This window comes from Chelmon rostratus, chromosome 3, assembly GCF_017976325.1.
Source record: "Chelmon rostratus isolate fCheRos1 chromosome 3, fCheRos1.pri, whole genome shotgun sequence".
NCBI lineage: Eukaryota > Metazoa > Chordata > Actinopteri > Chaetodontiformes > Chaetodontidae > Chelmon > Chelmon rostratus.
The window spans coordinates 24,172,315-24,198,520 of record NC_055660.1 but is presented as its reverse complement, the minus strand read 5'-3'; the positions used below and the strand labels follow the sequence as shown (position 1 = coordinate 24,198,520).

Genomic DNA, 26,206 nt, shown 5'->3' with positions numbered 1-26,206 from the left:
CCGCAGATGGAAGGGGCTCAGTGCCTTGCTCAAGGACACTTTAACACAGGGGTGGACCACAGTACTCTTAAGCCACAGGAGAACTGTGAAGGACACAAAACAATGTTTACTCAATGAGACCACACTGACCTCTGACGTGCTCCAAAGGCCTTTTCAGACCCGACAGACTGCTGTGTCCACAGGGCTCGCCTGCGGAGGCATCGCCAAGGATCCACCACATGAAACACACAACGCTATGTTTACTGCTGTCATAAATGTAAATGTATGGTTGAAGTAACCTTGAATTTCTTAGTAAGTAGACTTCAAGTTTCAGGGAAGAAACTGAAAAATGTTCATTCTGCTGACCGTTTCGAAGCTAATATTGAAGTTTGTGTTAATGATCGACACGTGGAGCATAGAGAGTGTAAAAATAAGCCTGAGGATGTGTTAAAGAATAAACCTCACTGCCAGAAACACACCATGGGTCCATCATGTGAGTGAAAAGTCTGCTAACATTGTACTGTATGTTGCTGTAGTGGTTCAGTGATTTTTACTTTTCAGGTTTGTCTCATTTGAACAATGTCTGAAAAGAAAAAGTATCTTTCACAAGAAGTAAAAAACAGACAAAAGTCACAGGACAGTTTCCAGCAAAGGATTTTTTCTTATATTTAGGGTCCTGACTCCGAGTGGGAACTGCCGCTATATACATTCCTTTGTTAGTCTGATAATAGAGGATCATTATAAGAATCACACAGCCGAAGTTTCTAATGCAGAGATCTATTCTTGCATTGAACTGGTGAACGAGCTCAGCAGCCCTATTATGTCAAACAAAACAGGCATGAACTTCCCTCACTCCCACCCCCACAAGCCACGTTTCTTCCTCATGTTCACTCACACATACACACACACACACACACACAGCTCTGTGCAGTGAAATATGATCACCGCTCGCTCGTAGCGCACACACAATAATCCTGGCACTTTTTTTCCAGTTCAGGGATGCTCCGCGCAGACAAAGGAAGGAGGTTTCCGTGCTGTGGGTGGTAATTATCATCCAGTCCAGAAAAGTTGCAGCTTCAAACGCGCACTGCCACATCACACACCGCCGTTGTCAAGCAGCCTCAACATGCGTTTCGGACTTTCGCTGCTGTTTCTTTCCTTGGCGAGAAGTTGTTGGTGCGCCCCTCAGCAGACTTGTCAGCCCGGAGACGAGTTTTTGGGTAAGGTCCCTTCACCTTCTAACAAATGGTTCGTGGAAATATGCGTACTGTAGGACACCAGAGCAACGAAGCGTGGTGCATGACGCACGGTGCGTAAGAAACTGAACTTGCAGGCCTATTGAATGAACAATAGGGACGATTTAAGACTAAAAATGGATACTTCTTACGATTCTAATCAATAAAAAAACAGCTGATAGCGCATCACGCATCTAAATTTAGATATGAGCAGGAAATTTAAATGCTGCATTGGGAGATCAGTTATACAGGTCACTTTGTTCGTTAAAGCCTATATTCTTCAGTCTCTCTCTGCTTGGACTGCAGTAATCCTATAAAATACCTTCATGCAAATCAGAGTATGACTTCATGTTGCAGACACATTGTCACCTGCTGTTTTTTTTAACCACATCAGCTTGTCATAAACAGTAATAAAGCAGAGTCCCTGCTTTGGCTCCGCGCGTGCTTTTGACGATGTCGCCCCCTAGCGTTTCATTTGTGTCCCACTAATATTTTCATGCACCCTGAAATATTTTGCTTGGCTTTTGTTCTCTCACAGGAAGATGCAGCAACAACGTGTTTGAAGAAAAACGTAGGTGGCTAATTCTTTTCTCCTTGTGCATTTAAGAACGTTGCACTGGTGGATTTTAAAGGTCAGAATGTGTATCCCAGGAACAGAAAGTGAACAGAGCTGCGTGGACTAAAAGATAAGATAAGACTTTATTGAAGAAAAAAATCACTCTTGCAGAAGCTATATTTGCAAACAACAAATGGAGGTGCAACTAAGAAAAATAAAGGTGCAAAATAAGAACAATAAGAACAATAAATTACAACTGTGCAAACCACTAAAAGAATTTCAAAAAAAAAAATAGTAAAATAAGGTATCCTATGTATAGTAAGTCAGAAAAAAATATAGAAAGTGTCTTTTTCCCAGCAATAGTGGATTTGGATGTTTGGATGTTGACTATGTGCAGTTAGATGAGTTTTCATGCCGTGACCTGACCTTCAGGGCTGGAAAACTAAACTATCTGAAACACAAGTACCACAGCAAGATTGAACAGGCCTTCTTTCCGGACAGTCAGTCTTTGAGAGAAAAGTGAGCTGCAGCCCTGAGATCTGCGAGGGATGATTTATAGAGCTTCAAAATCTGTACTTTTCCATTTTGAAACACCAGGTGCTACACCAGCCAGCTGTAGTGCTTTTTTAAAAATAGATTACAGTGCTCCTAGACTTCTCTTTAAATGTGTCAGGTAACAGATCGTTCAGCACAAGCCATGAAAATATTTCACTATGTTGAATCCAAAGAAATTTCTAGATCCAGCTGTAAACTTACATCACCAAAGAAAGCTTTGTTTTACTCATTAATCTATTAAGTAACACATGCCTTTTCAGAAGTTACCAGCTTTCTCTGCTGTCTCTCTCCTCCAGCTACCTGCACAGAGCTGAACCTGGGCTACTGTAATGATATGGAGTACTCAAGGTGGGTCTTAGAGGTTTAATGCTAATGTGGGTCAGATAAAAACTTTAACCACACATACATTTTAAGTCAATGCTGTTATTCTTTTGATTTCAATTTCCATTTAAAGTTCTTCACAGCTGGTTTTTGGTATCATGTTTAACAACTTCTGTTCAAATGCAGTACCATATTCCCTAACATCCTTGGCCACCGGAGTCGCTTAGAGGCAGAGTCGGGACCAGAGTACCTCCTCCTGAGCGTCATCCATGGCCTGCTCAATGGGGAGTGCTCCCCTGAGATACGTCTCGTAGGCTGCTCGGTGCTCGCCTCGCCTTGCCAGAATGACAAGATGATCAAACCCTGCCGCAGCACATGCGACGCACTGAGGAAGGACTGTGTCCATGCCTTTGAGGCCATCGAAATGGCCTGGCCCTACTTCCTAGACTGTGACCGCTTCTTTGCCAGCAACGAGGAGGGCTGCTTTGACCCGCTGGCAGGGCTGAAAGGTATAGGTCACGCTGTTGTGTCGTGCTGTTTGGACCGATGCTTACCCAGTGCCCTGTGAAACCAACACATCATCCTTATCTCCTTCCCCAAATCCTGGTATCCCTCCTCCAGCCAGACAGGAGCTAGCAATATCCAGCCTCTCTCCCGAAGAACCCAGCACCATCATCCAGTTCACCTACACCTCCAACGCCCAGATGTACAGTTTACTGAAGAGAACAGCAGCCAAGTGCTCCCATATCTCTAATGTCTACAGCATCGGACGCAGCACAGAAGGCAGGGACCTCCTGGTGATTGAGTTCACCAACAACCCGGGGCAACACGAGCTATGTGAGTATAAGAGCAGTGTTAATGAATTGATTGCGGTTTATTTAGTTTGTTTGTAGTTTTGTAACTAATTTCATATGTAAAAAAACAAAACAAAACACACCCCCTGTTTCTTCCTCATCCCTCTGCTTACCCAGAATTAGTAATGTCTATTTTAAAACCTGCATTTACTGATTGTTTTTGGTCACTTGGGGGCAGTGGAAACAAGCTGTAAACACAACAATGACATAAAATCACCTTATAATGCTGATATAGTGAATTACAGTCGCTAGCCGTTGCTTATTTACACATCCAGCAGATACTGAGCAACGTTAGCACTTATTTCGGGCCATGTTTATGGAGACCTGGCACATGTAAGTCCAACATTTACTCTCCTTTGAGCTCTTCTCTGGTCTCTTTAGCTCCCTTTGGTGCTAGGCACAGTGAGTTTATCCAGACAGGGAACCACAACACTAAAGCTGTGGACAACGTGAAACAAAAGGATGAGCTGAAAGACGTTATGAACCTCAGTAGAGCTGAGAGGAGCTGCAGTCATGTGATAATTCTCTGTGGGTTCATCACTCCAGATGACACCTTTTTCATTACACATAGTAATTTGATGCAGTGTTAATACAAAAATATTGTCTCTGCTTTTCTCTTTCTTCTAAATTCAAAGTCTCTACCTTGTGACACCTATATTTTTCCTTGTGTCTAACTTGTTCCTAAATTTTTGTCATTGTCTCTTGTTATACATGCTTAATCGTGCTCTATCACTTATAATAATGGAGTTAATAATTGTGGATGGTAGTGGTGGAGGCCAAAATTTCCTGTTTTGAGACCCAAAAATTTTCTGGCCACCCCTGAAATGATGTATTGTTACTTTTCCAATTATTTCATTATCACTTTTGTTGGTTGAGGCAATGATCTAATAGGACACAAGTAAAACACAAGCTGTCAGCATCCAAGGTAACAAACAGGGACAGGTTATGCACAAAGCAACAGTAAATAAGGCAGTGATTTGAACCATTACTCAGCAGTAGCTTATGGGAAAACAAAAGCATTAACAATGCCAATGTGTGGCTACAAGTTGTCTCAAACAGTCTAATTTATAGGGTGAATTGTGATAATATGTCAATGAATTTGACAAAGATACGTTGATAAGGAAAAAAAATCAACATGTGGAGTTTTTAAAGCTGCACCAATCAATATTTTTCAGAATCAACTGACTTTGTGTTGTACTCATAGTGATGAACATCCAGAGAATAATCACCTGGCTGCAGAATCCCTGGTGCTACTGAGCATTTTAGTGTCATTCAGCTCATTGTTGTGATTTTACAACCCATTACTTTACTGTTTTCTAAAGGGACAATCTGCAAATATTGTGGTTATAGCTTGTTCTGCTGCTTCAAGAAATCCACTAATGCAGATTTAACCATGTTTGCTTCTGTCAGTGGAGCCAGAGATCAAGCTGGTGGGCAACATGCATGGCAATGAGGTGCTGGGCCGCCAGCTGCTCATCTACCTGGCCCAGTACCTGTGTTCAGAGTACAGTCTGGGGAACCAACGAATTCAGACCCTCATCAACACCACCCGCATCCACATTCTGGCCTCCATGAATCCAGATGGCTATGAGCTGGCCGCCTCAGAGGTAGAGGATAGCAATGATCCGGAGCTCAGCAACCAGGAAGTAAATATTGTTAACAGGAAAAAGACAAACCGCCATTATCCGTTCTCAACCCACTGTCTGTTCAGTCTGCTCAACTTGAGGTCTGGAGGTGGAGGCCTGAGGTACTCTGCTGGGGGAGCTTGAGCATTACTAATGCAGAAGATTTAATGCTGTTTGTGGGTAGTGAAACGGGACACCATGGAGCAACATTATGACAATCCTGTGCGTTTTTATGAACATAGAGGCTGTAACTTTTAATATATCTAGAAAAAGAACACATTTTCCTTTTGCAGAGGGATAAAGTACTCTTGTTTGTGGTATCAGGATGGATAGAAAACCATTTACTCAAGAAGACAATCAGTGATTTGGGGAAGCTGTTGGTAGATTTAGCTACTGTTATGTCTCAGTCCTGGTTCAGCTGCTAAATTGGATGTAAGGAACTCGAGTACTCAAGCCTTCCACCTCCTACCTGTCACCCTATTTTCTACTAACCACAGGATTCAACACTAATCAATCAACTACGCCTGCTTAGCAATTGAAGACTTCTACACTGGCATGTCTTGAGCCTTTTAACTCTCAATATAACACCACAGTCACTATGTTGTGTATTCATTCACAAATGTCTCAGTCTCTGTGCTTCTAACGAGCAGTGCATGCGTAGATGCTGTAGACTGACCATGTGAATGTCGTGCAGGTCACATTGCGAGGTCCACCACGAAGATCATCATTGTCCATGTATGTAATGTGCAATCTAAAATATACTCCATAGCCTAATGCTATACACAGCTGTACTCTAAGAGGGACGTCTTATGTGCATGGGTTTTAGTCTGACAGTGTCTGATTGCTCTGGTCTTAGCTATTCACTATACATACATGTTTGAAACATTAATGAAAGTGTGCAGCTTATTGTACCTTTTATTAATATGACCACATTTCAGATTTATTATGTAGACCAAACCACTTTGATTTATTCACATTATGTATACTGCATGTATCATAGTAATTTTTTTATTATACTAAGTGTGTCAAAGAGTAAAGTGAAACCTCAAACTGTTCCCATATTTGTACTGTATATGACAACATATACATATATGTTTAGAATATGTAAAAACAGTTTGCATAATCCAAAAATCCCTTCTGATTGTTTGGATGGATAGATCATGGATGGGCTTGCAGCTCACCTCCAATATCACTGAATAATGGTTTCTTCTCGTGATTCCATTTGCTGCTGCTTCTCATGACGGATATATGGTCTTGTCTACATGTTAACAACAGGATTAACAAAGATAGTCTAACATGTTCCTTCTTGTCATTATGACTAATGTTCATGTAATTTGCCCAATATCTTCTGCACATAATCACTGCTCCTACTAATGTCTACACATCATCATCTTTACCATCACTGTTGTCCTCAACCTGAGCTATTTGTCACACTTTCTAACACTTTTTAATACTCCGAGCTGTTTGAACCTAATTCTTTCAGGGACACTTGTTAAATGGTTGGACCAATGGACGGACCAACGCTCAGAATCTTGACCTCAACCGCAATTTTCCGGACCTCACCTCCATTTTCTACCGGAACCGCCGCAGCAGGTACTACCGCATTGACCACATCCCAATCCCTGACGCCTACTGGTTTGGCAAGGTAAGGGGGTGGTTTTTATTAATCAGATTAATGCAGAATTATCCTGGCTAGACACAGAATTTCAAACTGAACACCAAAATTAACCAATCCTACCTTTGGGCTGTAGGTGGCACCAGAGACCTATGCAGTGATGAAGTGGATCAGGTCACTACCTTTCGTCCAGTCTGCCAGCCTCCACGGTGGGGAGCTGGTGATCTCCTATCCCTTTGACTTCTCCAGAGACCTGCATGAGGAGAGGATGTTCTCACCCACCCCAGATGAGCAGGTAGAGAGGGAGTCTAAACCGCAGGATAAAGGTTTGGTTTGACATTGCAGCTGGACTGTCGTATTCCCTCCCTCACCATACACTTACCTCAACAATCTCTCCATGCTCAGGTCTTCAAGCAGCTGGCTCGAACCTACGCAGACGCTCATGAAACCATGTCAAACAATGACACAGACAGGTGTGGGGCCTCCTTTTACCGCACCAGGGGCATCATCAATGGGGCATTGTGGTACAGTTTTGCTGGTGGTGAGATACAAGATTTTTCAAACTATACATGTTTTTTCCTACCCCTCGGATTGCTTGTGAGGGACCCTTTATGTACACGTCTCCGTTGCAGGTATGTCAGACTTCAACTACTTGCATACTAATTGTCTGGAGATCACCGTGGAGCTCGGCTGTGACAAATTCCCCTCAGAGGTCGAGCTTTACCCAGAATGGAAGAGGAATAAGGAAGCTCTGCTCAGTTTTATGGAGTCTGTGAGTGTTGGAAAGGCTTCCTAACCTGACACAGGAATGACCTGCTTGAGCAGTGTTACTTATTTCAACTGATGTAATATGTGTGTGCCTGTAGTCATAGCAACTATACAGACAACATAAGCACTAGAGCAAAAGGCAGAGAAGGAAATAATATGGCTTTCTGTTGTGCTCCCTTTCCCTGAACAGGTCCATCGAGGAATAAAGGGAGTAGTTAAAGACACTGATGGAAATGGGATAAAAGGTGCAACTATCTCCGTCAGGGGCATTAGGAAAGATGTCACCACAGGTAAACACAAGGCTGTATTCTTATGCATTTTCCAATTGGTACAACTTTGATAGTAGTTTTTCTTAAGGAATTTGGTGTTATGGTGTAACTGTGAGGCACATTTTACAAATTTAACCTTGGATATTAAACATTTTTAGCCATGCTAGAAGAGTAATATCTCAACTACTACTTGAATAGATCGCCACAAAACTTTGTGCAGTTATTCACAGTCCCCAGATGATGAATCCCCATAACTTTGGTGATCTCCTGACATTCCAACTGTTGGATGGATTGCCATGCGGTTTGGTACACACATTCACGTCCCCTGCAGGATGAACTGCAATTCCTTTGGTGATGCATTAGCTTTTCCTGCAAAAACTCCCTCTGACACCTTGACCCTGTTCTCTTACTACTCTCCCCCCTCCTTTCTCCCTCCAGCTGAAGATGGAGACTACTGGCGGCTGCTAAACCCTGGCACTCACATCCTGACAGCTACAGCCAAGGGTTTCTCCAGGGTCAGTAAGAGGATTTATCTGCCTCACAACATGAACAAGGCCGGACGTGTCGACTTTGTCTTGGAGAAGGTTGGATCTTTGTCTTCACTATCCTTTTCAACCAGTCTTGTTCAAATATCCCTTTTTATTATCTTATTTTCTACTGATGCAGGGATTTGTTTTAATTTAGGTTTATTTCAATACATTTATTTGTCAGGGACCGTACAAAAATATAATCTCATTCCTTGATGGCTTTAAATGAAAAGGCAGAGGCAGGGATTGTCATTCATTATCACTGCTCTTCATCTTCACGCTTTCCCTTGTCTTGCATCCAGGTTCCTGTGGAGCCCGATATGGACGACCACCTCTTCCCCACAATAGACACATGGGATCAATTTGACCCCTACAATCAGTTTGAGCGCTTCGGCGAGCCAGAGGTAGGCGAGGGAGGGATAGAGCGGCAGGAGAAACCATGGTGGTGGAACTACTTCTCCCAGTCTGGCATCTCGCCTCCACACTGGCTGCTGCGAAACGTCTAGACGTGTTACAGGACAATAAAGATCCCCGCATACCACTGGGAGACTGGTAGCGGACAGTCCCACATCCAGTCCCACCCAGTGCTGTCAGAGGCATATGGCAGGCGCTGTGACACTGAAATCTGCTGTACCTACAAGGATTTCAATGCTTCCTGGAGGGGTATGAAAAAGCTTTTTTCCACCAGGCAACAAATTCAACTCTGGCCTTTAAGCAGACTTTTGGCCAATATTGCTTTGCAGCTGCATTTAACTTGTTTTAAGTAAAAACTGAACCACTGAATTATGGATGCCTCAATGGTCCAAGATTGTCACATTCAGAAATAATGGTATGCATTTATTTGAATATTGTGGTTACAGATTACAATTTCACATGTGGTGGCAGCTACATAAAATGTCTTTGTGGACACAAAAATTGAGTTGAGTACAAATGTCATGCAGATTTGATTTTTTTTTTGTTGTTTTTGTTTTTACATTCCACATGTGATTTCCCTGTATGTTTAAGCCACATTGTATGCATTATACTAGGCTTAAGTGCTACACTCTGCAGTGCTACACGATGTTGTGGACCTGTAACAGCATTGTGTATTGAGCACCACATTTAAGCTTGGATTATCATCAGTACTGTGCCAATTGTCAACAGAAAATATTATTGCTTCGTTTGTTTTTCACAAGCATCAAAAATACACATTAAATATTTGTGGCATATCTTCTTCCATTTTGTTACATTTAGAAATGATTTAGTGTTATGTAGAGTTTTAAATACGCCCTGTGTTTCACATCTTTCGTCTTAAGAGGCTGTTGCAGCCTTTGATCACCAGAGGGCGCCAGAGATTATGTAATGACAGACAGTATGCCAACTTTATTAAAGCCAATGAAGTGCAGGTTCTTTCTTATTAGTAGTAGGTGGTAATGGGCGTCTGTACTAATTCATGAATTCATGTATTCCTTCACAGACGCATTTTTTACACAGGCCAGCAGCGAGAGGTGGTTTAATATGTCAGTTTTACAGGTTAAAGATTAAAGTATACTTCTCAAAAGTCATTATAAAAGAAGATTTTAATCAGGGTCAACAGCTGCTGCTGTCCTGCGGAAGCACACGTCTTTCTCTGCTAGCTGGGCTACACATGAGGCGACTGCAGGGGCTGTATCCTTGCGCCCTCACGAGGCGGGTGCGTTTGTTTTGTTGACTGTCGAGTTTTTTTTTTTAATAGGCCCCGCAGGAAAACAAAGAATAGAAATTAAATGAATGTGAGTAGACAGTCGGCACACCTGACCTTTCCAGCGGGACGAGATGAACTGACAGTGGGCTCAGTTGAGCTTTTGTGTGAGAAAAGCCCGACGCGCCATGCTAGCTTCCCGCTCGACAGGTGCAGCTGACGCAGGCCTTTCCTTCAGCAGTCAACTTTTTAAGGTAGGCTGCTTCACAGACCTCACGTTGTTTCATGGAGAGCAGTGGCTTCTTCTCTCTCTTACCCCTTCATGTCTCCACCTGTCACTCAGTGGGCCAAACAGTCCCTGAAGGTCCTGCCAGGCCAGCATCACGACAAGCAGACCTCCGGGTCTCCTGCTGGACTCCCTGACGGAGCCTTCCAGCTACACCTGCAGCTACAAATAGGCACTAGCTGATTTTTGAGAAAATTAATGGAGGGGGAGCTTGGTACTAATGTGTGTCTTATAGCATTTCAGTGAGAATACACTCAGTTGTATTCAAATTATATTTTGACCTGGTGAACAGCCACTTGCTGTGTATACCTGCCCGTAGGGTTATTTCTCACAGCAGACATGTAGTCATAGAGCTCAGGTGTAACTAGTAACACTAACATTGAGGTGTAGCAGTAAATCAGTATGCAGAATACCTGAGCTGTACACAGCTAAACAGAAAACAGCCATCATCTGAGTTATTAGTTCAGTATACATTAGTGTGTGTGTTGTTAGGAAAGGTCTAGCAGGCCAACATTTTGTCATGTGCTACAAAAGTAAGAATAATGTAATGTAAAAAAAAAAGTGTGCCATCTAAGCCTTTGGTTTCATCAGTGAAAGTCTGATATTTGATGATTAGGATGAGACTAAAAAACAGGCACACAAAATCATAACCATCCCTGTGAGAACAACAGTGGATCACAGAGGCTGCTACGTCTTTTTTAATGGAATTTTTCAGCCTTGTGAGGACCAGAGATAAAATACCATTCACTTTCATTGTGTTGAAGTGGTTGCAAAAATTCCAGTAACTGATGTACCCAAACCTGGGCAAAAACCAAAATTGTCTGCATGGTTGGATACTGTGAGAGGTAAATGAGAAAGTATCTGTTTGTATTTTGGGTGAACTCACCCTTTACTTCCCCTCATTAGCAATACTTTAAGAGATTGAATGAGCAGCCTCTTGTCGCAATGTTTTGTTTTTTTTCAAATCCTGATGTAAACCTGCGTGAAGCAACCAACCAGCACTAACTTCTTGAGACTGAATGCATGCACACAAGGCATTAGGTACATTTTAAAGTACTTTATACAGACCAGTATATGAGACATAGAAGTAAGGATCTATACATGGTCGTGTGCACCATGACTACAAAGAGAGTAATGGTAATGACAGACATAAAATTAATCCATAGTTGCACTGTAGTCAGCAGTGTCTGTTTATTTAGGCCTGTCTAGCATAATCCGTCTGCACCACCTGCATCCTCCAGCTCACCCAATTGTCGCAGCTGGAGCAGAGGATGCACAGCAGCCTATCAATACTATCTGCCGGGGACTGGATTGCGTGCAACCTCTCGTAACCTCACAGTCCATCTGCTATTTGTTTCTAAAGCACACTGACCTGTATTTGAACCAAAGTAAGTGTATTAAGCCAGAGCACGATTCATATCCATAATCTATCCCATAATTAGCTGCACTATACGGAGCCTGCGAAGTATAATCTGTATTATGCAATTCATGCAGTTAACAAGGAAGCTAAAGTAGTCATTGATGTTGTGGAGTGGTCATATACTATGCTCAGAGCCGGTTTTATGATGATGATGAGCTTAATGCAAGGCTGCAGTAGGTGGAGAGACATCCTCGTTATGAGACCATGTATCGGTGAACTAATATGAATCCAACACAAATAATGCGGGCTGCACCGATAACTGTTGGACCAAACCAAACTGTGTCTCTGCCATTCTAACCTCAAGGCTTTGGAAGCTCTGCTGGAAATATTTAGAGTTTAGAGTGGCACAACCTTACCCTCTGATAGTATGTCACTTGATAAAAGCTTGCAGATTTTTCTTTCAACTTTTAAACCTTTGTTATAGGGAGCGAAAGTCTGGCTACATGCTTGCAGAAAATGCAGTTATGGATGTGCAGTGCTACCTGTTCACCTTACAAGCTCCAGGACAAGGTTCCACATACACAACACAGTGATTTTCAGCACACACTGTTCATCAAAACACTAGTCACTACATTTAATGGAGATTATTTTATTGAACCCCAATCAAGTGATGTATTTTATAGCTATTTCATATTCAATGCATAACAATAGCATCACATAACTGATAAACTGTACAATTAATCCCAATAGTGACACTATAACTGCAGGATGCATTTCTGCATTTTGAGCAGATTATTTCCTCTGACTGTTGCATCAGAGAAGAGCTTTTTATACAATTATCTGTCTGTACTATCGTTTTTTTTTTTTTTTTTTACGTAGATACTTAATATGATCATTTTTCAACTTCATTGTCTTCTTCTCATTGTTTTCTTCTCTACCTTTGGCCATTACTCCATTAGCTGTTTGGTTGTTTAACTGCATGCTTTTCTAAAGCAGGGCAAGGCTGATTAGCAGAGAGTGACTGCTCCGAGGTCACCATGCCCCTTGCAGTTTATATGTAGAAATGCTGAGTTATTGGGCTACTGTATATATGGTTTTCTTAAACCCCTCAAAATCAAGAAGGCCTAGTGACCCCCGTTGAAGCTTTGGTGACGTGTAGTAGGGGCCAGTGCACTGGAGGACAATAGCTTAAAGGCTTGAAAACTAACTTTTCCAATCAGCTTCTTACAATGAGTGATGGGACTCTTACTCGAACACACAAGGTCTTGCCTGCATTTGAACAGTTTTGGGTATTTCAGTTAAGAGATTTCTGTGTTTTTGTCCGAGCTTTCCTTACTGGTTTGAAGTGGGTGGGGCTTAGTAGATGCAGTAAATAAATGTGATGTCGTGCACTTCCCTGCACCAATCACAACTGAGTAACATTCGAATCAAAATCTGGTCAAAGTTGGTGTTTGCTAATGATGCAACATGGCTTAGCATAGAAAATGAATGCTCAAACACATCTACGTATGTATTTCTAAGTTTTTCCACACTGTTGATTGTAGTCCAGCATTGGGACGTAGAGCCATGCGTCTTTCAGCTCTTGCTCTTGCTGCGTGTTTCTTTACCTGGATTCCACATGGTTTTGTTTTTCCCTCTGCACGGCTTCATACAGAAGCGGAGCGTTATGTCAGCCTGATTTTGTTGATTTGTTCATTTTTCCCAGATGTTTGTTATTCAGCCGTCAGTAAGTAGATTGTGTAAAAATTGTTTCTTTTTTTTTGTCTGTTGTTTTTGTTAATTGTGTTTATTGTTGATGTACGATGGGGAGTTTGCACAGCGTGTTTTATTTTGAAAATTGACCAGATTCTCTATGCAGTTCCTGTGTCTGACTTCCTGCCTGGCTTGATCTGCTCTGTGCAGCTTGATGCAGCCTCTGTCATCAACAGACTAGGTGCGTAATCTCTGCAGAGCAGAATGGAGAGATGCTTTTGGGATGCTACTGAAATGCGCACTTCTGAGGGACTGTTAGAATCACAACCATTGTCTGGAGTGGCCGTGATCAGATCTGGCCTCTCATTGCAGCCAAACACGATGGCCGGTAGAGTTAGCGCCCCACACTGCTCTGTGTTAAAATCACACACCCACAGTGCCCCCAGCTGCACATCTGCTGTATATGCATTGCCACTACTTGATCGCTGCACTGTGCTAAAACCACAGATGAAAGTTTAATTCTACAATGATGCACAGTGTCGACTGGTGGTTTTGATAATGGACTGTTCTGTGAAACTCCTAAATATCTCCATGCATTGCTTTGTGTTTTGTATGCTCTCTGTGAGTCATTATGATATTGTTAAAACTTGCTGTCCAGCAGACAATAACAACTTTTGATTGAGTCAAGTACAACAATGAATTTAAACATTTTTTTTCCCTTTAAAAAAAAAACACAAGGTTGTCAACCTTAAACATCCACTGTATATTTGAACTTTGTCTTCCAAGGAATAAATGTTGATCTAATAAGTGTAAACTAAAAGCTACTGGACTGAAAATCGAAATCATCATACCAATCCTCATCGTCATCAGTAATATTTATCAGTCTTGAATCATGCAAACCTTTCCTCTTCATCTAGTAAATAACAGAATATGTTTCCTAAGAACATCTATTGCTTGAGCTTTCACCCATGCAGAATCGACAGTATGAATGGGGTCTCTCTCTCTCTCTCTCTCTCTCTCTCTAGTATCTCTGTACACATGACTGAGCTCACTGAGTACAGTTCAAGTTCATCTTAAAGAAGCCTTGATGTATTTTTTCTATTTCCAAGGCACTCCTATTGCCTCATCAATGAAGTCTGTTTCTAATATTATCGTCAGAACAACATGAACAGTTATGATGCATTTGTTGGCTTTCTTTTTGAAAAGGCCATTTTTGAATCATGCTATAATTATCTTCTTTCCAAGGCAGTGTGTTCCCAGATGTCTCCTCCTTATGTTCCTGGAGTGAGTTTCCATCTGGCAGACTTCTACTGAGGTTTCTTCCTCCCTCTCTCTCTTTCTCTCTCGCCTTCCCAAAGTAGTCACTTTCAATCTCACTGCATCAGTTTCTCTAACATAACCCGTTTTAACACTCTGCACATATAATGCAAATGCCAAACCACTTAGGTCTGAACTTCCTCCGTCTTTCTCCTCTCCTCTCCTTCCTTTCTCTCTCTGTTCCCCTCTGTGTTGCTCTGTCCTTCATTCCTGTAGCTATCTAGCTGCCATGCCCCAGGAGAAGAGGCCTGCTCAATGTGGCAGAGATGATTTGTTTGCTTTGCAATTATTTTCCGTCAGTGGAGACAAATGGATTCATACTGCATAGAAAAACCCACACAGACAGGGCCGGAGCGATGAATGCAGTGGAACAGACTAATATGTAAGATGCTGAAAGATAAAGATAGAGACGGGGACATGGAGGATCTAGCGTAAAGAAAAGAATAGATAGCTTTATAAAAAGCTCTACGCACAAAGAGCATCTCAGTAGCACACTGTGGCTGCGCTTCATATTGAAATCTGTGGTGACGTGTTAATTGTTGCTTTCAAGAGCAAGTCAGTGTTTTAAAAAGAAAGCCTGTCTCGGTGCATGTCATGGGCTGTTTGGTGTTCAGCTGATATAATTCATCTTTAGACATTGAACATTTATATACTGTTAAAATGCAATAATGAATTAATCCAGCTGTCACAACTAAAGCATTGTTTCAATTCGATGAATTCTATGTGTTTATGCCACTTTCACATATCAGATATGTTTATGATTTTTGAGTGTTAATAACATTAACTGACAATATAACATGATATCCATTGAATTTGGGTTTAATTACCTTGAATGCAGACTTTGGCTGATGTGAGGCCTCCATATTTGTTTTTGAACCCTTCAGAATCATCTGAATTGCCCAGTCATGATTAGGATTTGGTTGTTAAAGTCAACACTAACTCGTAAACTGGTAGTTGGGGTAATTGGGGGTACTTGCACTATGACATGATCGCAGCATTGGATGACTTGGAGCACTTGGTTAAGGTCAAGAAAAGATTGTGGTCTTGTGGTTAAATACTCAAAAATTCAATGCTGGCTTGAAGCACAAGAGCAGACATGTTTACTTTTGTTGGGGTTACTTACACAAAACCTCAGTGTTTCCCGAACCTTAATAAGTGTTTTGGTAGCCTAAACCTAAGCACATGCCTCCGGTGTCAAAGTCCTGTGTTCTGTACATCCACCCGTGTTTAAAATAATACATGTTTATTTTCATTGTTCTGATAAATGATTTCTCAAACATAGTTTGAATTTGGCTGACGGAATATCTTTGTATCCGCCCACTCCACCGGGTTCAGTTGACCGATTCTGGCATTGTGACATGAAACAGTGGTTTCTCCTCTGAAAAAGCAGCCGATCCAATGAGTGCTGAGGGGGGTTCAGGGGACTAATAGTTAACCAATCAGTGCCATGGGTGGGATTAACGTCGTTGTCAAGATGTACACCAGAACCAAAGAGGCAGCACTAAAATATAAATTGAGATTCTGTCTCTACATTGCTTATTTCTTGCCTGAAATGCTCTCAAAAACATATTTTGTACTGTTTAGCTGTAATACGAGAAAAGTTTGTGATCCAACTGCCGTGTTGAAAACGGACAAGCCAAAACCCAAGCACCGCGCAACTCGCAGTACGTCACCTGCCGATAAGAGCTTTCATTGGTCCAGTGCATCCAGACACATTGGTCTGTTGCGATTGGGCAGAGAAAATCAAATCCCCTCCACTGCAGAGATCACTTAAAGTGGACGCAACGTCAGACTGAGGATGGAAACGGAGTGTAATGAGTTGACAGTTCGGTCTGATATCTGGCAAAGAATATGTAGTTAGAGGACAGATTGTAGGTGAAGGGTCTCTCCATTTGCCCCCAATGTGTGATGGGCTGCAGACTCTTTCTGTCTCTGTTCAGGTCTCAAACTATCCACAATAAGAGAGATTAACCTTTTCCTCCCTGCTCGCGTCTCCTTGATTTTTCTTTCTCCTGCCCTCTGTCTTCCTTTCCTCTCTCTGACCCTGTCTCCCCTTTTTCCAGTGTCTCTGTTGACTATCCCTTGTCCTGTCTCCCCCTCCTCCCCTTGTCTCCCCTTTCCCCTCCCCTCCTTCCCTCCCTTTGTACGAAGGGCAGGTTCAGGGGTCACCAATTACTCAGAGAGGGCTGAGAAAGTTGTATGGGCTCTGCCCTCGGGGCTGCCATGTTACATTACCATCAGGCAGATTGCAGGTACGCAGCAGCCACTGGCTGCCGGCACAACAACCACAACCTCAGCCCCAGCGACGGGCCGTATAGACTCCGCTAGGTTCAAACCCTCCTCATGCCTGAGCGGCTGGCTGGCTCCAAGTCAGCCCCCCTCTCTTATTGACCTGCTGGGCAGAACTAATATGTATGTCTAGACTTCCTGGGAACTCCTCTACCTGAGAATACACAGCTGCACAGTATGTGTGCTGATTGTTCAGTCTGTTTTATTGATAGGCTTACATTCTGTCTCTACTGTGCCTTGAATGCCCTTTGTCACGCCCTGAAGAAATTCTTATAATTTAAAGTGTATTTAGAGATCAAGCTTTCAACCCTGACTTATGTCCACCGTTTAGTGCAAGCAGAAGACAAAACCATTGCTCTGAGAGAGAAAGAAGAAACTGCTGTGAAGTAGTTGATGCGCATACATCTGCATTTCCTGTGTAAGAGGAGTCAAATCATCTGAATGACTGTAGGTGTGGGAACTTTTCATGTTCTTTAAAGGAACAGCTTGACAGTTAGGAAATGAATATGAAGCTAAAGCCTAGAGAGTCTTAGCATAGCTTTGCATAAAAACTGGAAGCAGACTATTTCTTGGCCTGAAGCAGCAACGTCTTGACGTCTTGTCATCGCTGTAAGGTAAGCAGTGACTCCAGGAAGTCACCGCTGCTGGCCAAGAAGTAGTTTCACATAACCCCGTAAAACCACAAATAGCTGTTTTTACACTTCAGCTTTTGAGCTAAAGTGAACTTTGTGAGCTTTATAGCTGCTGGTAGGCAGATTTTTTTATCTTTGGACAGAGACAGGTTAGCTGTTTCTGCCAGGCTGTGTGCTAAGTTAATAGTCTCCCTGCTGTAGAACAGATATGAGAGTGGTATTGATCTTCTCAGACAAAAAAAAAAACGTGTTTTAACAGGATTTACTGTATTGTATTTTCTGAACTTCAGTAAATACCTAGCGCAGGCCCTCTCAAAGTCCGGACCTCGGTTGGCATGCATAGTGAACGGCAGGTCAATCGGGACCCAGCCCACACTTCAGTGATCCCCATCTCGTGGCCTGTGGGCCACATCTGTCCCGCAGAATATTAATGAATTCAGAAAATATGCACATCTAACGTCCAGTGGAAGAAGCCCAGTGCATCCTGAGAGTGATTGTTGATTAGCTTGCACAACCCTGCCAACGACCCATACAGAACCAGATTAATCTCCAACTCCACACTCTCTACTCGTGGTCTCACATCAAACCGCTCGGCTCCCCGGCCGATCATCCCCTGGAGCTGACAGCAGCGCTGGCCGGACTACGAGATGTAACTCCAGGGCTGTCACTAAGCTTCTCTGTTAGATGCAGGAGGCGTCACTTGGGTTTATTTTCATTGGCTCAGTGTTGCTGATATAGGCGCATAAAGAGAATGTTCATTTTGTAAGACAGTGAAAATATGAAACGATAATAGGCTACTACTATTATTATAATATAATTATGAGAAAGTCAAGCCCCCAAAGTGTCTAACTAAAAGTCTGACCCCTGCTACACCTCGAGCGATCCTGTCCCCAGACAAATGTGGTTTTAATATAACTTATTTGCCTTTTGTTGACTTCATTGTCATGGCACCTGCTGGAGAGGGTGTTGTGTGTTGTTGCTGCCGAGTTCACACGTTAACGTTGTAAGAATCTGAATATACATGGAATAACTGTCTGAGCCTTGTCTGCCTCGGTTTCATGATGGTTAATCTCCAGTCACTCCAGACCTTTGACCTTGAATAAAAGTCAAATGCGGACTTCTGAGTAATAAGTGTGAGAACTCCTTTTCTCGCCTATAAAACCAAAACCACAGCTGGTCTAGATTTGACAAATCTGACAAGACAGTTATTTATACAGCCCAATAGCACACATAACAGTTTGCCTCAACTGCCACAATGTAGGATTTTACATTAAAAAATAAGCTATTATCTGATCTTATTCCAGCACGTATTAGTTTTAAAAGTAGTCCAGGATCGTTTTGCAGGTGGTGGACACCCTGCTTCACCACTGTCCTAGTGTAGTGACTGTTAAATCATATTGATGCTCTCTGTGTCATCTCAAAGATGCCATGCTCTTCCTTCTTTCACTAGCTCTCCACATTAAGCCCTACAACAGTCAGGCAGCCTTCACCACCTTGTTTATCCCGACTGCATCAGCCACCTGAGTGCTGCCTCTGACTCTTGATTCGGACATTTCAAAAAGTGAAAACCTGATTCAAATATTCTCTCCAAATCCCATCAGAACTGATGTTCAGGCTCACAGAGAGGCCCGGCGCAGCGCTGTTTAGGCCGAGGCCAACAGAAGCTGTGCAGCCAGTTGGAGTTGAAATGGCTCCTGAATAGAGAATCCCAGAGTCTGATTCAGTGTGCTCAGCCAAACCCTCAGTAATTGCAAAAACAGCACTTGGTCCACTAATAATGGGTGCGTGTCATCTCCAATCCCCAGTCCGCCTGTCTGTCCATGCCACAGAGGCAGCAATTACAGACTTGGGCCTGCCACTGGACGTGCACGCAGTAAGGGCAGGAACAGTGGACTGTGTGTGTGTGGGGGCGGTAGGTTAAGGGATGCATGAGCAACTGATGTATGTATGCTTGTGCGTGCGTGTGTGTGTGTGTGCACCGACACTGGAAAGGGCAAACCCAGTCTTGTGGTTAAGCTTGATTTAAGCATCATTTCTATTTAGCCGGGCAGCCACAACAGTCCTGTGAACATGAATTATCCCAAAGGTTGAAACAGTTAAGACTTTCATCTGCAGCTGGCAACTCATCTGTTTACGACCTGTTTGCTCAGAAATTACTAGTTGACCAATCAATCTGTAAATTATTAGTTGTCATCCAACAAGTCTTCCAGTATTGCATAAATGTTCTTCTTGGTGCTGTCAGTATCATTTTTTTTTTAATTAAACCTTTATTTCACCAGGAAAATTGGCCCCTTGAGATTAAAAATCTCTTTTCCAAGGGCGTCCTGGCCAAGTGGCAGCACAAGTCACAAAGTTAAAAATTTCAATTTGATTATAAAAACAATTCAATTAAAACAAGTACAAATCAAGGAGTCAGTCTCAAGTGTTCTCATTTTGGAATTAAAATCGCTCAATGGAATCAGTTCTGTTAGTTTCATGTCCTTTTGCAGCTTATTCCATGAGGTAGGAGCAGAGAAAACAAAGGCCTTTTTTTCCTGCTCTGTGCAATAAGGCGGTACAGAGAGCAGCAAATAGCAAGACAGCACCATTTCTAGCAGTGATGGATAAGGGAACATGTTGTCACAGCATGAACAGAAACATCCAGGGGCTGAGAAACTATTAATGTGTGCACATTCTCCTTGAAGCTGAAACCTCCTTTTTTGTGTTTTTTTACTGTCTAACTAAGTGTGATAACTAAGACCTTGTGTGAGCAGCACACAGTCGGACTTCTCTCTGAGTCACTTCCTTTACTAAACACTCTCATGGCTACCCATCCATGACTCCTACAATGGCCATCACGAGGATTTACTAAAACATCGACTGATCTTTCCTGTTACGCTGCTATTGTTTTATTTGATTTTCTCTGCAGAGGCGTGACGAACTGGTGTCATGGCAGACAATAGAACAGAGTCAGGGTCTGACCCCAAAACTAATTTGGCAGCTTAAGCTCTTTTAACAAGTGGCAGTTTCACCAGTGCTCAGTTTGTTTATCCCTTGTTCTGCTTTCCCTTTATTTGTTGTGAAAAGGGAAACTTTTTCTTCTTTTTGTGCAAAGAGCTGTAAAGGGGAAGAAGGAGAGAATTAAAAAAAAACTTTTCGCTTTGTCTGCTTTCACACACCCATGTCATAGACTCCCTGGCTTGCTTTTGGTCAGTCTGAGATTGACTCTTAAGCTTTATTGGTATTTTGTTCAGTCAAATAATGAATTGAAATGATTCAATTTATGAGACAGAACAATTTAGGTGCATGACTGCCACCGTACCAGTATTGTTTGATCAGTTCTTGAACTAGTAAGCGTTTCCATGTAAATAGCTAATTTCTCTTTCTCATAACCTTGAATTTCATTGCTCGTGATTTGTTGACAGACAGTATCTGCTTTTGATTTGGTTACCATAGAATTGTACCACAACAACCAGGGTCCGGTTGCCGAAGGGGTCAGAGGTCAGAGCAGGGTAGCCGTAAGCAGCAGCAAAGCGTGTGAAATTGGACACAGCTATGCACCATTTGTGTGTGATTATGCTGATTTCCTAGGGCAACTTCTGTCGGCACTTTCTCACAGACAGATAGCGCACACAACAAGGGAATCTGTGATAGGAAGAAGGGCTGGTGAGCTGTGTTCAGACTTCATGATTTTAAATGGACACTACAGGAGTGTGAAGTATTTTTCACCATGGATGAAGACAATACTGCATATATAACACCATATAAGATGAGGCATGTAGACATTAGTAGGCTGAAGTCCTTCACAAAATCCTCTTTAATATGTGCTTATGAGGTCAGTATGTTGTCAGCACAGAGGAGAAAACAAAATATTAGATTTCTGTACTTTGAAAAATCTGAATACTAAACATCTTATGGGATATTCATGCCGTTTGAAATGAAGCTAGTCAAACATCTGGATGCGGTCAGTCAGTATCGAAAAGAAAACAAGGACACTGTGTGAGCATTTGTCCAATTTGAATACAAATATGTGTACAGGACACTGAGGCTTCAGAACCCTGAGCGTGTTATTCTTTAATGCCACACTGTGAGTCAGACTGAGCTGCACACAGCGCTCACATGATGTTGGTCATTGTTTTAATGAGTGCTTGAACACTGTGGGGAGAAGGACTTCCATCTGCCTACCACTGATAGTAGACACACCCCAGCGGTACCACAACAAATGATGCAGCTATTTCCTCACATAATGTTACCTGACTTCAGCATAAACATACACAGTCTGTAATGTCACTATGATCTTTAGCCATCAATTGTTGCTATGATTAACCTTTAAACAAGGGATCTGAAGGATACAGTCATAGAGATCCGTCCTGCTTTTTGCCTTTGCCATGCCAATAGTGTCAACTGTATGAGCCGGGATCATCGTACAAGGATGGTTTAGCCAACAGTCAACAGCTGATGTGCTGCCAAAGCTGTCTGGGTGGAGCTCTTACATTAGTGGTCCACACCACATATGTAGACACAGCCCTGACAGCCCTGTGTTCAATGTTTCAGTCAACAGTTGCTTATTTAGATGTCCAGCAGACACGGAGCAGTGTTACTATCCACTCAGGGTCATGTTTCAAGGCACCTGACAAATTCAACTTGAATAATCAGGCTCTCTATGTTGGTTTTCATGCAGGTAGCACACAGTTGGTTCATCATAGCTTTTTTTTTTTTTTTGCTGAAATCAACGGCGTGTTGCTGGCAGAAACGAACCGCAGCAGAATGTGAATCTGCAGGCCGAACAACCAAAACAACTGGCTAAAAGTGGCTAAAAAGATGTGTAGAGCTACACATGTGTCAGTCTTTGTGGATTCATCCCCACGAGTGATGCTTGTCACATGACAAGAAGTCATGCAATCCATTGTTTAGATATGAAAAAAACATATTGGTTTGTGCAGTTTTAGGGGTCACAAGCCACACTAAACCATGTCATGTGCACTGGCACAAACACAGAAATACACGTAGTTTTCCAAATTTGTTTTAGCTGTTTCTCTCGCAGTAAAATGCCCAAAGCATTGTGGGCACTGAGACAAATTTAAAAGCGGAGGAAGCAAAGTTGTGGAAAGCTGCATTTTTAGTATTAGTCATTATGAATCAGGGGAGAAGTGATCAGAGTTAATGAAGAGAAGATAAAAGGTGAAAGGACAGTATGAGATAAAACTTGCATTTAGGAAAAGGCATATAAAGGTAAAATTATGTGGTTGTTCACTCAGCTAATTGAATTATTTTATTTTAGAATCCAGCCTGGCATGAAATTTCCTCATGGACGAGCAGTCAGAAGATTCACCTCAGGGATTTTTTTTTTTCTTTTTTTTTTTTTTAAGCTATATCTGACTCAGTGTCTGACTGATGTTAAATTGGGGTGATGAAGTCAAACGCTGGATTTGAAATGTCATTCAGTACATATTTGTGTCAGTTCGAGGTATAATCGTCCATGTGGTGTACATAAGTCAGAGATATCTGTATTTACAGACAGTGCTCTGAAATGGTATTGCACCATGCAGGTAAAACTGTCTTTATTCATTTTATCTCTCCCCTATTTTCCCTCAACCTCCAATCCTTTTAGTTTTTGTAGAAAGTAGTGAAGTAAAATGCGATTCAATTAGGTGGTTGTTACCCTCAGGCCTCTGATGTTCCTTCTTTTCCTGCTGCAACTCAGGTTTGTCTCCCCCTCTACTCCTTATGCAATGCCGAGAAGTAGACCATGCAATATTATTATTACGTGCACCCAACAGTGGGCTCAGTGGGGAAGGAGAGAAGTGTAGAAAAAGAGCGCCTGAAACTGAGACCAATAGTCATCTGTATTGTACCATGAATTAAAAGAGCATTTTCAGTACAGTACTAAAGAAGAACAGCTGATTCATCGAACTTGAATGCAACCAATGTTAAACCAACTTTACTTGACCACTTTACTGGAAAGAAGCAAGCATCTTCAGTCCACCTAACTCGCGTGCCTTTGAAATATAGGAGCAATGTCACGTAATTGCTATTGGGACGTGCTGCGTCACCCACAGACAGAATGAGGGCCAGGAACCAAACCCTCAGACCTCTTGTTTCGGGGTTATGGTGCTGCTGTGAGCCAGTGTGCTGCCAAACAGACCAGCAGATCAGTCATGCCCAAGAGCACGTGCTTCTTAGTTGACTCCAGTGGCTATATGGCTTCATTTCATATATAGCGACTGAAAACATCATCGACCTCACTGTTTGGAGGATTTTGTTATCATTTTGTTTGTTGTGATAACATGTTGGATATGATATGATACATATACATTTTCCAACAGGCAACCGTCAGCCCAACAACCACAACCAACCATGATATATTTGCGCAACCTGCTCTGGTTGGTGGAAATAAAGCCTTAATTCGCCGAGTTAAATGTGAGAATATTCTGGCAGTACTTGCCGTTTTTCCCTGCTGCCTCTCTGCTGTTACTGGCCTCTTTGTACGAACTTTACCGGGCTAGCTTGCTGAACAGCAGCATGTCGCCAAGCAGCGGCTCTCGCTCGTTCAGGCCAATCGGTCTCAGCCAATCGCCGCTACATTCGTTCAATCACAGCCCTACTGGATATGCAGCATAGATGTGCAAACAACTGCTTCCATGATTGCTAAAACCAAGCAATGGTTTCCCTGAAAAAGTGTAGGAATAATTAGTCTTGAATTGTGTTAAAAGGACTAAAAAATCTTTTACTATGGAAGTAACATAAAAGGTTTACTGAATTTAAACTCTTTTTTTGAACAGTTTTTGTCTCAGAAGTTGCCACTTTGTTTGTTGAAATACTCCAGTCTGCAGTCTCACATTCCATCATTATATAAAAAGAGTTCAGGAAGAGGCAACATTTAAACGGCAACTTCGCCCGCCCTCATTTCAACCTGTATTTTACTCATGACGTGTAAACTGGCGGAAGACTTTGGCAGGGCCATGATAACTCACTAAACAGACACTAGGATCAGTGGCCTTGCTCTCTCTAAAGCCAAGCTTTGTTGGTCATGTTTCCCCAAGGAGTTGAGAAAAAAAAAAAAAAACGAAGAACACTTAAAAAGTCAGCGAGGAGGAGAGAGAATGAGGAAAAGCCCCGAAGGCAAATGGCAGGGAACATCAGTCCTGTTAGACGGAGCTACTTTAGCTGTCATGCAAGAGGATGTGAGAGTATGCACTCTGCATCAGTGAACACACACAGATAGCCATCGTGATGATGATGCTGAGCTACTTCTTGTGATTTTTTTTTAGTTCAATGATCTAGTTGTCCATATCCAATCAACAACAATTAAATCAGTTGCATAAACAAAAGTAAAAAAATGAAAAAAACGCATGGGGTTTTGTTAAAATAATCAGCTTTAAGCCTTTAATTTTTCTGCATTAGCTGTTAACCAGCTGATGGATGGATGTTTAACCGTCAAACCATGTTTCTTTTTCATTTGAATTTACTATGAAGAGAAAAAGAAGATGAGTGTATGATTCGCTCAGAGATCACGTGACTGCTGGAAAAGCCGCTGACCTCAAAGCCATGCAATCTGCTGTGTAGTTAGAAGTCAACCGACAAGTCAAACCAAGTGGCGTAAACTCTCCAGAGATATTTGGTTTGTCAGAGCTGATTAGACCCAGTTAGGCGTAAGCAGACACTCTGGGATAACACGTGGTGGCGTTGAATTGAGCCGTTGGCCTCAGCCTGTTTACTGGGCGATGTGTTAGGACAGGGAGAATGAAGCGGAGAACTCATACGGATGGAGATGATGATGGTTGATTTCTCTCACACAAGCGTCTCTCTCTCTCTTTTCTCATCGTATTTAATGACATTTTCTATTTGATTTCTCGGCCAGAGCTTATTATCTGGTAATTGTGTTTGCTTGTGCAGGCATGCATGAATCTCTTTAAATCTGTGCGTACACAAGTACAGTTATGATAAAGGCTGTATGTTAGAGGCATGTTCATAAACAGCAAGAGAGAGGGAGGTTTTTTTTGTCTGTCAGTGTGTGTGTTGCAGAGAAACACTGCAGAGCTTTTCGGTGCAGCTCATCACACTTCAAGATCACACAACAGGATGTGACAGTGCACAGTGCAGCTCAGCAAGTGGCACTGGGATTTTAATTGATGCTAAAGCCACCAAGTGCTCAGAGCGCTGATGGGCACCGTGTATCGACAGAGAGAGAGAGAAATGGTGTCTGCACTAAAGGATCAGTCTCAAGCAATGCAAGCCCACAGTTTTAATACTGAAACATGAAAATGCCACGTTGATTTGTGGATATTTAATGTGTGGAGCACAACATGTGTGCTTAATGGGAAAAGGTAATCCTCTTAGGATAGCAACATTTCTGTCAGTGTCTGTTTCATGACTAGTTTTGGCCACATTTGTCACACTGCCAGCGACACTCTCATGGGCAACTCAACTCAGTGAAGTGACACGCTAGTGTTAGTAGATAGGAAATATGCCAAACAGCTACTGAGGAAGCAACATTTATCATGTCCAGAATGGTAAAATGCTCACCAGAAAGTCTGAAAACTGCTGCTAAGATATTCTAATACTACAAAATATAATTTAAAAACTTTGAACCTACATATGGATCCAGATTTGAATCAAGACACCAAAAAGCGCCCTACTCTGCAATGTGTCTGGATTTTTTCCACCAAAGTTTTTGGGACATGTTA

The 26,206-nt window shown here is 42.2% G+C and overlaps 1 protein-coding gene across 2 annotated transcripts; it reads left to right on the top strand.

The window, feature by feature from the left end:
* Nucleotides 1-997: 997 nt before the first annotated feature.
* cpz (carboxypeptidase Z) lies at nt 998-9,503 on the top strand. 2 transcript variants are annotated; one of them, XM_041933168.1, is made up of 13 exons: nt 998-1,199; nt 1,753-1,785; nt 2,622-2,673; nt 2,833-3,155; nt 3,268-3,483; nt 4,911-5,107; nt 6,609-6,770; nt 6,877-7,035; nt 7,146-7,281; nt 7,373-7,512; nt 7,699-7,798; nt 8,216-8,361; nt 8,607-9,503. In XM_041933168.1, exons 1-13 carry the CDS (start codon nt 1,106-1,108, stop codon nt 8,808-8,810), a joined length of 1,962 nt encoding a protein of 653 aa, XP_041789102.1. In that variant the 5' UTR covers nt 998-1,105; the 3' UTR covers nt 8,811-9,503. The 2 variants fall into 2 exon arrangements, with proteins under 2 accessions (XP_041789102.1, XP_041789101.1); XM_041933167.1 differs by having other exon boundaries at nt 4,911-5,146.
* The last annotated feature ends 16,703 nt before the right edge of the window (nt 9,504-26,206 follow it).

Coding starts and splice junctions, on each gene's coding strand:
- cpz (XM_041933167.1), top strand. CDS start 1,106: ATGCGTTTCGGACTTTCGCTGCTGTTTCTTTCCTTGGCGAGAAGTTGT. Junction 3,484..4,910: donor CCCGGGGCAACACGAGCTAT/GTGAGTATAAGA, acceptor TGCTTCTGTCAG/TGGAGCCAGAGATCAAGCTG. Junction 6,771..6,876: donor ACGCCTACTGGTTTGGCAAG/GTAAGGGGGTGG, acceptor TTTGGGCTGTAG/GTGGCACCAGAGACCTATGC.